General features: G+C 51.1%; 1 protein-coding gene across 1 annotated transcript in view; it reads right to left on the bottom strand.

Moving 5' to 3' along the window:
• Nucleotides 1-2,115: 2,115 nt before the first annotated feature.
• MYO1B (myosin IB) overlaps nt 2,116-11,973 on the bottom strand; it is a 135,545-nt gene continuing 125,687 nt past the window's right edge. The window contains exons 26-31 of the mRNA XM_081095302.1: nt 11,534-11,668; nt 10,734-10,840; nt 7,874-8,006; nt 7,370-7,522; nt 5,893-6,020; nt 2,116-3,446 (exon numbers count right to left, since the gene is read on the bottom strand). Of these exons, the coding sequence (XP_080951428.1) occupies nt 3,323-3,446; nt 5,893-6,020; nt 7,370-7,522; nt 7,874-8,006; nt 10,734-10,840; nt 11,534-11,668 (780 nt within the window). The 3' untranslated portion in view covers nt 2,116-3,322. The remainder of the gene's footprint in view (nt 3,447-5,892; nt 6,021-7,369; nt 7,523-7,873; nt 8,007-10,733; nt 10,841-11,533; nt 11,669-11,973) is intronic.

Below are 11,973 nucleotides of genomic sequence, written 5' to 3'. Positions count from 1 at the left end.
GGCGGGATAAGAAAGCCATGAATTCGCCTAGACTTTAGCCAAATCCTCAACATTGAGGATTGTGCCTGACGCTCAGAATTCTGGGCCCTGGTGCGTTGCCATTACAGACATACCCGCGACTCTGGGGGCATCAGCAAAGGTATTCAGACTTGAGCTGAAGGTCTTACGTCTGCATCCTGGATCTAACTCATTATCCCAAGACTGTGCGATACAAGCCTGCGACCGTCTATTGGAGGGCACATGAGAGAGCTTTCTTGCTAACGCTCAGGAGACCTCTTCCACCACGGCTCATCCCAGCCCACCCAGGATGAGCTGCATGACCAGAAACGCCTGAATACTTCAGGGATGCGTGGATGTGCCCGCCCAAAGAGTCCCATTTATAACTACTTTATAGAGATAGTTCTCAATCCGTGCAGAATACTTAACAAAAAGTTCGAGGTTAAATGGTTTCTCTATTGGAAATAAACTTTGGAAAATATACCACTGTAACCGCTATTGCTGCTGATCATCGGAACACACAATCGGCAAATAACGTACTGGGGACATTCAACAAGGAGCGCCTGGAATATCGCTCCTCCCCCTCCAGGGCTTAAGCCTCCATCAGGACACAGCCCCATGATGACCGGCAGGGGCCTGGATAGCTACACTACAGCGCATCCAGCCAACAGGAGACGACGCCACTGAAAACAGAATGAAGAGCGAAAAAGGCAAAGCAATGCCTACAATACAGCTTTTGTCTACGAAGTAGAAGGAAGCTAAGAATCTGTGTTTTTATTTCCTCTGATAAACATGCATAAAGTAACGCAAAAGCAACTAAACACAATGGTGACTTCTGGGAGCATGCTGGAACGGATGAGATGGAGGATGTGTGTACTGTCTCTCTTTTTTAAAAAAAAAAAATATTTTATTGATTTTTTACAGCGAGGAGGGAGAGGGATAGAGAGTTAGAAACATCGATAAGAGAGGAACATCGATCAGCTGCCTCCTGCACACCCCCCACTGAAGATATGCCCGCAACCAAGGTACATGCCCTTGACTGGAATCGAACCCGGGACCCTTCAGTCCGCAGGCCGACGCTCTATCCACTGAGCCAAACTGGTCAGGGCAGTACTGTGTCTCTTTTTATACTTACTTGTAGTTTGAACAATGTGAATGCATTAAATATATTTTCTTAAAAGACTGATTTCTTTTTCTTTATCGACTTGAGAGAGACAGAGGAAAGGAAACAGAGAGAAACATCAATGTGTTGTTCCACTTATTTCTGCATTCGCTGGTTGATTCTTGTCTGTGCCCGGACAGGGGATCCAACCACAACCTTGGTTTTCTAGATGATGCTCTAACCAAGTGAGCTACCCAGCCAGCGTGATGTATCAAATATTTTTAAAAATCATTTTTTAAAAAAATGTGGAATCTAATGCACAAAATAACAAAATGGAAGCAGACTCATAGAGACAGACTGACAGCTATCACAGGGGAGGGCGTTGGAGGAATGGGGGAAGAAGGTGAAGAAATTAAGCAAAAAAACCCCAAATAAACCTCATAGACACAGACAGCATGTGGTGATGAGCGAAGGGAAGGGGGTGGGGAATGGAGGAGGTGACGGGGGGATACATGGTGCTGGAAGGAGACTTGACTTTGGGTGTGAACACACAATACAGTGTACAGCTGGTGTATCGTGGAACTGTGCCCCTGAAACCTGTGTAATTTTATTAACCAATGCCACCCCAATCAATTCAATACAATTACAAAATAAAACAAAAAACGCCTCCGGGCTCCAAGTTTCCACGTACCTGTTTGAGGAATCATCAACCTGGCACTCTGGGTAGACGCTGGAGAAGGCCTGAGGCGGGTAATTGCTGGCTGTGTCAGCACCAATGCTCACGGAGGCTTCGGGGACCGTCTTCAGGAAGCAATCGTTTTAAGCACAAAAATGAAAAGAAAACCAACCCCCAGAAAATACTTCCAATGGATGTTTCTGGCTTATAGGACAAGTGAGAGTCAGTTACACAGGGAACACAGAACGTGTGGGTGGCGAGGCCTTCCTGTGCGACGCCATATTGACACGCAACATGGGAAAAGAGCTCGAAACACAAAAACACAGCTGTGACCCAGGAAATGGCACCAGATTAGAACAGTTTTATTATTTAACATACCATCGCATGTACATTATCCTCCAAATAAGAAACAATTTGGTTCCAAAGTTTAAAAGGCAGCTTCCAAAACGAACCCTTAGTGTAAGTTTGAAAAAAGAACAGAAGTCCTGCAAATGAACACAGTTTTGAGCCTTGATTAAAATATGCCCCCTGGACCAATCCCCTCTCTCCTACAAAATGTATTTTATAAATAAGACTTTCCAAAAAACAAGATCTTGGATGTTTATTGCACATCATAGAGAGTGTTTGCCACCGTCTGAAAGGCCCCCAGCCACCCACTCTGTCATCAGCTGTTTAGAGCATTTGCTCAGATCTGTGGGGAGCAGCAGCCTGTATATGTAGGACCATACAGGGTGTCTACCGGAAACGGAAAATAGACTCTTACTGAGCGGCTTCTGTCATTTTTTTTTTCCTAAAATAAGAACGACTCTGTTTCCTAAGCAATTACAAGAGATCGGAACCAATGAAAAGTCCTGTTCAGATGTCAGTTTTCTCTCTTCACAGGGAGAGGCGTGTTGCCCCGCTGTCCATTCCTCCTCCCCAGGACCAGCCCTTCTCGAAGGACATGTTGTGAGAATCACACCAGGGCTCCCGCGCCACGCTCTCCATCCGCCACAGCGACTGTCCTGGTCTCCACAAAGCCCCCCCAGCCCCAGCAGAGCCAGCACCCACCAGCCGGGATGCAGTGGCCTTAAAAGCAAACAAACAAAAATCCCCACTAACCTTTCCTGCCCTCGAGCGCAGACTCGCAGAGGAGGCATTCAATAAATAGTTGGTGAGTGAGCGAGCTGTCCTGCAAGACTGTTTCCTATACTTGGATGTATTAATGACGTATGAGTAATACGTTGATTTGGGGTACAGAGATCTAACACGATGACTAACCAAAGGACACGGGGGACGCGGCGTGGACGCCGTCGCTGCTGTAGTCCTCTCCCGGGGTCGCGCACAGAAGGTGCGCTCTCAGGGCTAAAACTATTCCAATCATAAAAAGTGATCAGCCGAACGTTTTTATTTCGCCCAGGGGCTCTAACGGCATTGGCCTTTGACAATTCCCAAACATACGACGAGCCCCGAACCAAACCAAACCAAATTGCACTATTACAAAGAAACGAGTCCGTGAGAGCAGGGGCCGGGGGCGGGGGGCGGGGGGGCGGGAGCGGGGGCGCCCGCTAAGGAACCGCCACTTCCAGGAGCCGGTTGTTTTTCCGCTTGCACGTGGGGACGCTCCCGTTTTTCTGGGTGCCCTGAATGAACTTCACGCACACCTTGTCCTGCCGGAACTGCACCAGGAACCTGGAGAAGGACAAGGCAGATGAACGTTCATGCGTGACCCCACGGCTCTGGCTTTTGAACGGATCCTGATCTGAACAAGCTCCCCAACCTCCCCCCCCCGCCCCCCCCCATCAGCACCATGTCCATGGGTCCCATCAGCAGGCATCCCACTCGCGCAGCCCTGAGCGCATCCCTCCAAGGGGAGCAGCGTCAAGACACGGGTCCCAGGTCTTGAGCGGAAAGACCGACATGCTATTTCCCACGCCTCTCCCTTTCTGCACAGCAAACATGTAAGCGGGGGGAGGGGTCCTACTCAGCTATCAACAAATTGAGAACACAAAAGAAAGAATTTCAGGGAAAGAGAGGGTGTGGAGGGTCTAGAGACAAGGGTTTCTAAACTCTGGTTGTTCACAATTTACCTGCACAACTTGTGTCGCACCTACGCATTCTGCCAACCGTTCTTTCTAGCCTAAATACATGCTTCAAAATAGGGAATCCGTGTGGCCGGGCTGTGGGTGTGTAAGGCCCCCTGTGACTCCAGCCTGTTGGTGCAGCCGGCCAACCACAGGGCTCTCCCTCCTGCACGAGGGGCTCCGCACGGGGAGACGGACCCGCTGCCCCCACAGTGGGCTGAGCGGTCCCACCCGCGGGAGCCCAGCATCCCCGTCACAAAGGCCAACGAAAGGGAGCTTAGGGCTCTGACACAGCGGCTGCCACCCGGTGGTCCGCGGACCTCTGGGGGTCCTGAGGTCTGAAAGGCTGGCGACCGCTGCTCTAAGAGGTCCTGTCAGGTTAAAGCTGTAATGAACTGGAACCCAACTTGCCACTACCCTTTTTCCTGGTAGTTTATGAGAAAGGACCCAATAACAAGAGCGCTGTTTGATCCAACCTGCAACTTCCAAGGCGGAGGACAGATAACGGCCAATCGCCCACCCAGGCCAAGTGCCCTTCTCAGTGCAGAATGAGGACAGGGAGCTACGGCTCTGTCAGTGCGAGCACAGCGAGGAGACTGTGTCTGACTTACAAGGGGGTAGGAGTGGGTGTGAATTCACTATAGAAAGACATTTAGAAAGAGCTGAAATAGAAGAGGCTGGCAAAATCGTAACCAGAAAATAAAATCATTTCCTGAACAATCTGGTTATGCAAATGATTATGATAAATGCAAAGAAAGTACGCAAGCAAACAGTAAACAATCTGCTGGGGGAAAAAATTAAGTATCAAACATGGTGGCTCCAATTCATTCAAACGATTTCACATTGATAGACTTAATAATTGGGTGGGGGGGGGGGTGCTCCAACCTGCATGCAAAAAATGTCTCCATAATAGGGCCCTATTGTCAAGGAAAAATGCAAATTTCAAGTGCGGGCTGTCTCAGCACCACTACGCCCGTCCACACGGAACACTCACCCTATAATACTAGCTATCAGCACGTGAAAATAAAGGCATCTCAAACACAGCACACCCAACAGCCCACCATGCTATTCCCTCCCCCCGGCGCCCCAACCCCTTTCCTCAGTGTCACCTGCTGCAGTGAATGGTATCACCATATGGGTTCAGGCCCAAAGCCGAACGCCCAATCTGTGAATAAGGCCTTGTTTCCCTTCAAACTACACTGAGAACCTATTGCTCACAGCTCCCCCTCGCACCCTAGCCTAAGCCACACCCTCCTTGCCCAGCACCCTCAGCGTGGACAGCTCAGAGAAGCTCCCAGCTCGTTTCTCTGCCTCCACTTGTCTCCCTATAGTCACTTTCCACACCACAGGCAAAGCGAGCTTGGAAACCAACAAATCAGATCATGCCCCACCCTCGCTCCAAACCTACAGTGCAGCGGTTCTCAACCTTGGCTGCACATTAGAATCACCTGGGAGTCCTCGGGAATGAGGCCCAGAAATCAGGATTTTAAACAGATTCCCAGGTGATTCTAATGTGCAGCCACGGTTGAGAACCACTGCTATAGTGGCTTCCATCCTCCTCCGTGAAATCTCAGCTCCTCACCTCAGCTACCAGGCTCCGCAGGGCCAGCCCTGCCGCTCTCTCATTTCACTCTGTCACCAAGTCTGCCCCCGTCTCAGGGCCTTTGCACCTGCTGCCCTCCCAGAAGGCTGCCCTGAGGGCATCTCCCTGGACCGTTGCCTGGCTCGCCCCCCGATTCCAGCCTCAACACAAGTGCCACTAACACGAGACCTGCTGACCCCCACAGCCAGCACCCTCCGACCCCGCACCTGCTTTCCCCTCTAACTAAGTCATGTGACCAAGTTATTTTATTTGGGCATGTTCTCCTCTCCCACTAGGATGTCAGGTGCAGGAAGGCAGGAACTGGTCACTCCCTGCCCACCCATCACCTGGAACCAATGACACACACACTGGGTCCTCCCTAGCAGGGGCTGCATGAACGAGTGAGCTCGGGCCACGTCCCCAAAACAAGGGAGCGGGAGCATGAGGGACACGCAGTGCCGCGCGCACGTACTCATCGGAAATCTCGATGTTGAGCTTCTGCCGCGTCTGGCTGAGCGTCGTCCGGTACAGCTTGGTGGCCATCTCGATCAGGTGGTCGCTGCTGAAGAGGAAGTCCCCTTTGCTGGCCGCCTCTGAGCCCTGGGGACAAAGCGGGGCCGGATGGTGAGGAGGGCGGCGCCGGAGGCAGGAGCTCGCAGCCGGCCGAGCGAGAACCACAGCCTCTCTGAGCATCGCTGCTCGGGGCGCATCCCTCCCGAGTGAACGAATGACAGACAGCACTTCCTCCACGCCGCTCTGAGCTCGTCCGCGGGGTCACCTACCCCTCGCTCCCCAGGGTCCCCGGGAGCTGGCTGGGAAGCAGGCCCGGGCATGGACCCGCGGCGGCTCCCGGTCCCCTGCTTCCACGCGCAGGTCTGAGCACTGCCCTCACCGGGAACGCACTCTCAAAGCGCTGCTTAAACACCCCCCGGTGATTCGGTTAAAGAAATCAGAGCAGTAACAACCCCAACAGGCATCCCCGGGCCCTGGCTCTGCTCAGCTGCACGAGGGGCCCACCGGAAGCTTCTGAAAAGCCGGGTGCTGGCGCCCCTCCCAGACCCTGACCTGGTTGGACGGGGCTACGGCCTGGGCAGCAGCGTTGCTTCCACGTGTGGTCGGGGCTCAGCATCCTCGCAGTCTGATTATGCTGCCATCAGGCCCAGAGCCACAGCGGAGGAAACAGGCTGAACCAGGCCTGTGGGATTGTCTCAAGGTCAGGCTCCGCTAGCGAGGCGCACTACTAGCTACACACGTGTCGCTAACTGTGAGGACTGCTTGCTGGCACGTTCATTTGGTGACTGTTTTCTAGGTGGCAAGCCCTCTGTGAAGCACTTTACATGTAATCCTAGAACAACGCTATGGAACAGGTGCCGCTATTCTCCCCATTGCACAGAGGAGAAGAATGAGGCAGACACGTGACAGCTACACGGCCTGGCCAAGGTCACTGCGAAGTCAGTGAGGCCGACTCCAGGGGCTCAAGCCAGGAAGGTCCTGGTTAAGCAAAGAGCACAGAACATAAAACATCTCCAGGTCCAAACACCAGGCAGTGGACTGCAGTCACATTCTTTACTTAAAACCCCCGAGATTAAAGACGAACAAGACATTTACGAGGTTGGCACGTGGATGAAACAACAGGAGGAAGCATCGTTTGAAGCCGCTTCATAGTTCCACCCATTGATGCTCAAAACAATGCCTATCGCAGCGATAGCTACTCGGTGAGGCTGTGGCTCAGGCGAACAAGCCACTGAGCGACTCATCTCATTCAGTTATTGAGAAACCGAGCCTGAGATTCTACCCAGCAGGGGATGCAGCCGTAACTTTCCACCAGTCAGGAGAGCATGTGATCTCCAAGCAGCAGGATCATCCAGGTTTAGATCCTGTTAACTCAACGGCTGAGAGAGCGGACACAGGCAGAAGCCTGCCGGTCACGCCGGCGGCGGGCTCCTTACCTCCTTGAGGTGGATGGCGAAGAAGCCATCGTTCTGCGAGCTCATGGACACTTTGGTCACATCCACCAGGGGGACCTCTGACTTGATCTGGCCAGACTTCTGATCGGCAAGGAGGAGGTTGTTGTTTGTTAAGAGGAAAATCCGGGAGGTGCTCTAAAGGAAACAAAACAAAACAGGATGCAAACCCGGCGATGGAAAACACCCCCAACGGCCCGTGAGTGTAAAGCATTAGTTATTTGCGGAAATGTGTATTTCATCCCAATACCCCTCAGCAGGCACACCTATGCGAACCGAGAACACAGGAAGCACGGGCAAGACATTTCAATTCACACGCCTTTCATCAGCAGCCATTCATAAACTGCCTCTGAACCTTAAAGGCTGGGGAGAGAGTGCCCCTCAGTCACTCCGCTGAGAACGTGAAATGCAAACGTTAACATTCGGAAGATGACAGGGTCTGTCCCAGCCGACAAACGCGTCCCCCGGGTCTGCGGGGTGAGCCTTTACCTTCCCGTTCGCACGGTTGATTTTGTTGACAACCTCCGCGATGATGATCTTTTCCTCAATGGCGTCTTTGAGTTTCTTGTACTTGGGGTTCTTGTTGATCTCCAGGTAAGCGCCTTGGAATGGCTGGCCAACACTAAAAAGAAAGGAAAAACCAAATCCCTCACGTCGGACCGGGTGTCAGATGGAGGTACTGCCAGGCACAGACAACAGTCAGCTGATTCCAAAGAGTGTCTGCCGGCTCCATAAAAAGGAAATTTATTTTATGTTTTATATGTCGTGTTTGCATCTGTCCTAAATATACGTTGGAAATAGCGCCTTAAACCTATTTCAAATACACACACACACACACATATATTTAAATGTTTTTATTGATTTTTCTTTTTAGAGAGAGAGGAAGGGAAAGGGAGAGATAGAAACATCGATGAGAGAGAAACATCATTGCACGCCCCCCCACTGGAGATCGAGCCCACAACCTGAGCATATACCTGGATCAATGCCCAACCACTGAGCAACACTGGCCAGGCTCAAATATTTTTGATGTGATCCTGGCATTTGGGAGGCAGGACTTTGATAAGGAACAATCAAGCTAAAAATCACTCATATGAATGACACCCAAGAGCCAAGTGCAGGGCTCACCTGAAGGAAAGGCAGTTCCTCTGATCGGTGACTATCAAGGTGGCAGCTGCCCACAAAGGGCTTATTAACACCTTTAAACAACGTGCAGCCACAGAACAAAGAGCACAAACCATCGCCGTCGCCTGATCCAAAGAAAAAGCCCATTTTCTTGCAGAGTAAGAAAACCAGTAACCTTCGGGGGGAGAACAGGTCTAAGAAGAAAACTATAGAAATTCTGGCTCCAAGAGGTAACCCATGAAAGAAAAATCAGGCCTCCTCCTACGATGTCCCCTAAACGGACAGAAGTGACCACGCAAACATTTAGAACCCGAGCAGTGTTCTTTCAAACAAAGTGCTTCCCACAAGAGGCGTGACCATGCACCTACGCTAAGATACGATTTCCCTCGAGCCCTGCTCGGGGACACGCTCAGGGCAGCTTCTTCAAGGATGCACAAGCACACCAACAAAAACAAAACAGAAAAACCCTAACGCTTCATTCTGAGCCGGAAAGTTCTGGCAATTTGCAAATACAACGTTAAACGCTTGTGTTGTGGGTGGAGGATGGGGAAGAAAAATCCGTGTAGGTGGTCAGTTTTACAGCTCCCAGGATAGGAGAGGCCGACACCCATGGGCCGAGCTTCACACAGTGGAGGGGAGGGAGGGTACACCCGGATGGACAAGACCGACCCCATGGGCTGCCCTTCGCAGCGGAGGGAGGGCCAATCATCCCACCCCGGCTGCCGTGGGCGATACCCCCTCTCCCTTCTCCCCCCAGTTTGGCTTGATGTTGTTAACATTTTTGTTGCTGTTCACATTCAAATGTGTTTTTAATAATAAAAAGTGCTAAGTAGCCTTTGAACTGGTTTCTCCAAAAATGCATTTTTCTCCCTCCAGTTAAGAGTCATCCACAGGGAATGTTAATTAAGAAGGTTACTCTACATGTTAAAAATATAAAGGAAAACGTTAAATAAAACTAGCTGCTGGAGAAAACACAGAGACGGCGCTCCCGCCTGCGTACGCCGCATACAGCAGGCCTCCTGGCCGACGCAGGATCGAGACTCCATGTTGGACCTGGAAGAGCACATGCCACCTCGAGCCGCCCGGCCAGCTCACCAAGGAAGCTGTGTCCCTTCAAACACTGAAACCAAAGGAGTCTGCCGGCTTCTGTTCTTTTAATCCTCTAAAAGGGAGAGCTCCCAAATGTGCGTGAAGACACAGAGAATACAGATGTACCATATGTAAGACAGGTGAGTATATTTAGCGGATAATGCATTTTCATTTCTAGGCCGTTCTTTGGGGGAAACGAAACGTTGCTATAGATTTGGCCTGAAACGGTACAACCTATTTTTCCATAAATACCAGATGAAAAGGAAATAGGAATTCTGGGGGGAAATGATGAACTGGGGGGGGGGGGGGGGCGCGTGTAAGAATATCTGACGAGCGTCTTTATCAGGGAGAGGAATTCACGTGGCGAACGTGCCCTGGGTATGCCTTCCTTTATTGAGTAGTTCCTGTCTACAACAAAGGAGCCGAACTCGCTGCACGGGCCTCAGCAGTTGTGCCCGGCAGGTTAGCAGCCCGTGGGCCACCACAGGCCAGCGCCCGAGCAGAACTCAGAAAGTGTACACTGGCTCGCTCTTTTCATGGCTCTTAAAAATGAATTCTGACCCAGCTCATTAAATAAAGTAGGAAGACTGGAATGGCGATGACAGCAAATGGCCAACAGAAATTGGGCTAGTCTAAAAACTACGGAAAGTAACAGGGCTTTACAATGCCAATTTATCTTAGTAGCTTATGTGATTTTTATTTTAAAAAGTGACTTCTAATTATTATTTTTTAAATACGTTTTTATTAGTTTCAGAGAGCAAGGGAGGAGAGAGAAACATTGATTGTCTGCCTCCTGCACGCCCCCTATTGGGGATGGAGCCCGCATCTAGGGCATGTGCCCTGAGCTGGAGTCAAACCATGACCTCCTGGTTCATAGGCCGACGCTCAACCACTGAGCCAGGGCAGCCGGATGTGACTTCTAATTATTCAGCGAAGTGTTCGAGCTAATGCCAATGGAATAGAGGCAAGAAACGGCCATTGCTCCGAAGTGTTTGTTATTTATACCCAGCTGCTCATAAAATAATGCACAGAATTAAACATCTCTCATGTATCTCTGAAATCTCTACTAGGAAAGACCTGCAAATACGTGAGAAGTTTTTAAAATGCTGACTTCCATGAGTTAGCACAGCCACCATACCTCGACGGGTACAAAGCCTTCTTGTCTTTGAAGAGTTCACTGGCTTCTAGCTTCTCCTCGTAGATAAGCTTCTGCTGGTCTGTGAACTGGTCCCTGTACTTCTTACACTGCGAGGGATGAAAAAGAGGAAAAGTAAGACATCGCTGACACAAACAGGCCATCACTCCCTCTTACACGGAATAAGTCCACGTGACAGCGGCGAGAATGAACGCGAATGAACTATGCATGGAAAAGCCTCACAGCGCTGTTCCTTTGTCGGGGTCACTGCTCACAGTGCCGGCTTGGGACACTCCTCCCAAACACAGACGCGTCCTGCAGGCCGGCCTCGCCTCTCACATCTGCTCACGACGACGGCGGTCCCTGCCACCCCTCAGTCCCGAGGCCGCCACCCTCTGAGAGACTCGCAGGAAGAAAACCACTGTGTAAACCCGTAGATTACAGGATTCACCCGCATCGTGCGAAGATGTTCACATGTTATTATTTCTTTCTCGTATAGTATCAGAGAGGATGAAAACAAACAAAAATCTGAACCGCTTTAAGGCAAGTGGAATCTGAACGGGAAAGACGACACAGCCAGGCACGCCCCTTCCCTGGACGGGGGAGACCAAGGGGCACGCCTGCTGCTCCAGGGCTCCTCACGGAAGCCACCAGCGATCCCCCGGCACAAAAATACCCCCGTCCTCAAACAGTTCCCTCCCGGCCAGAGGCAAAGGCGGCAGACGTTCACTTCCACAGGACTCTTTGCAAACACACAGAATAAACACGTGGTGAGAAGGCTCCAAAGAGAAGAGGCTCTTTACCCGCCACAGGTGGAAGATCCTCTTCAGCTCCTTGTGCGTGGAATCCAGGAACAGGTAGGGCCTGGGCGGCCAGTTCTGGTCTATCGGCGACAAGGAGGGCATCTTGCTTTTCATTTCCAGGAAGTATTTTTGCACCTGCGTTGGGTTTGACAGGAAATACCAGAGGAGTGAAACAGTATCAGAAAAGCCCTTGTTTTTCATAAACCAGAATGAAACAGAGCAGCCTCCGCTGGGTCTGGGCCAGTCTCAGGCCCGACAACTCCGTAACGTGAAGCCTCCACGCCAGACCCCGTGCTGCCTGCGGAAACCTGGGCTCCACCCAACGGTTCGGACGAAAGAAGAAAACGGACACTCGTCCCAATATGAACAGCAACACTGACTCCAGCGAACGCCGGAGAGCTGTGCTAGTCACGTGGCTCTCTCTACCTAAATCGTAAGCA

This window comes from Myotis nattereri (assembly GCF_964212035.1).
Source record: "Myotis nattereri genome assembly, chromosome: 7".
NCBI lineage: Eukaryota > Metazoa > Chordata > Mammalia > Chiroptera > Vespertilionidae > Myotis > Myotis nattereri.
This window is presented reverse-complemented; position numbering and strand designations above follow the sequence as displayed.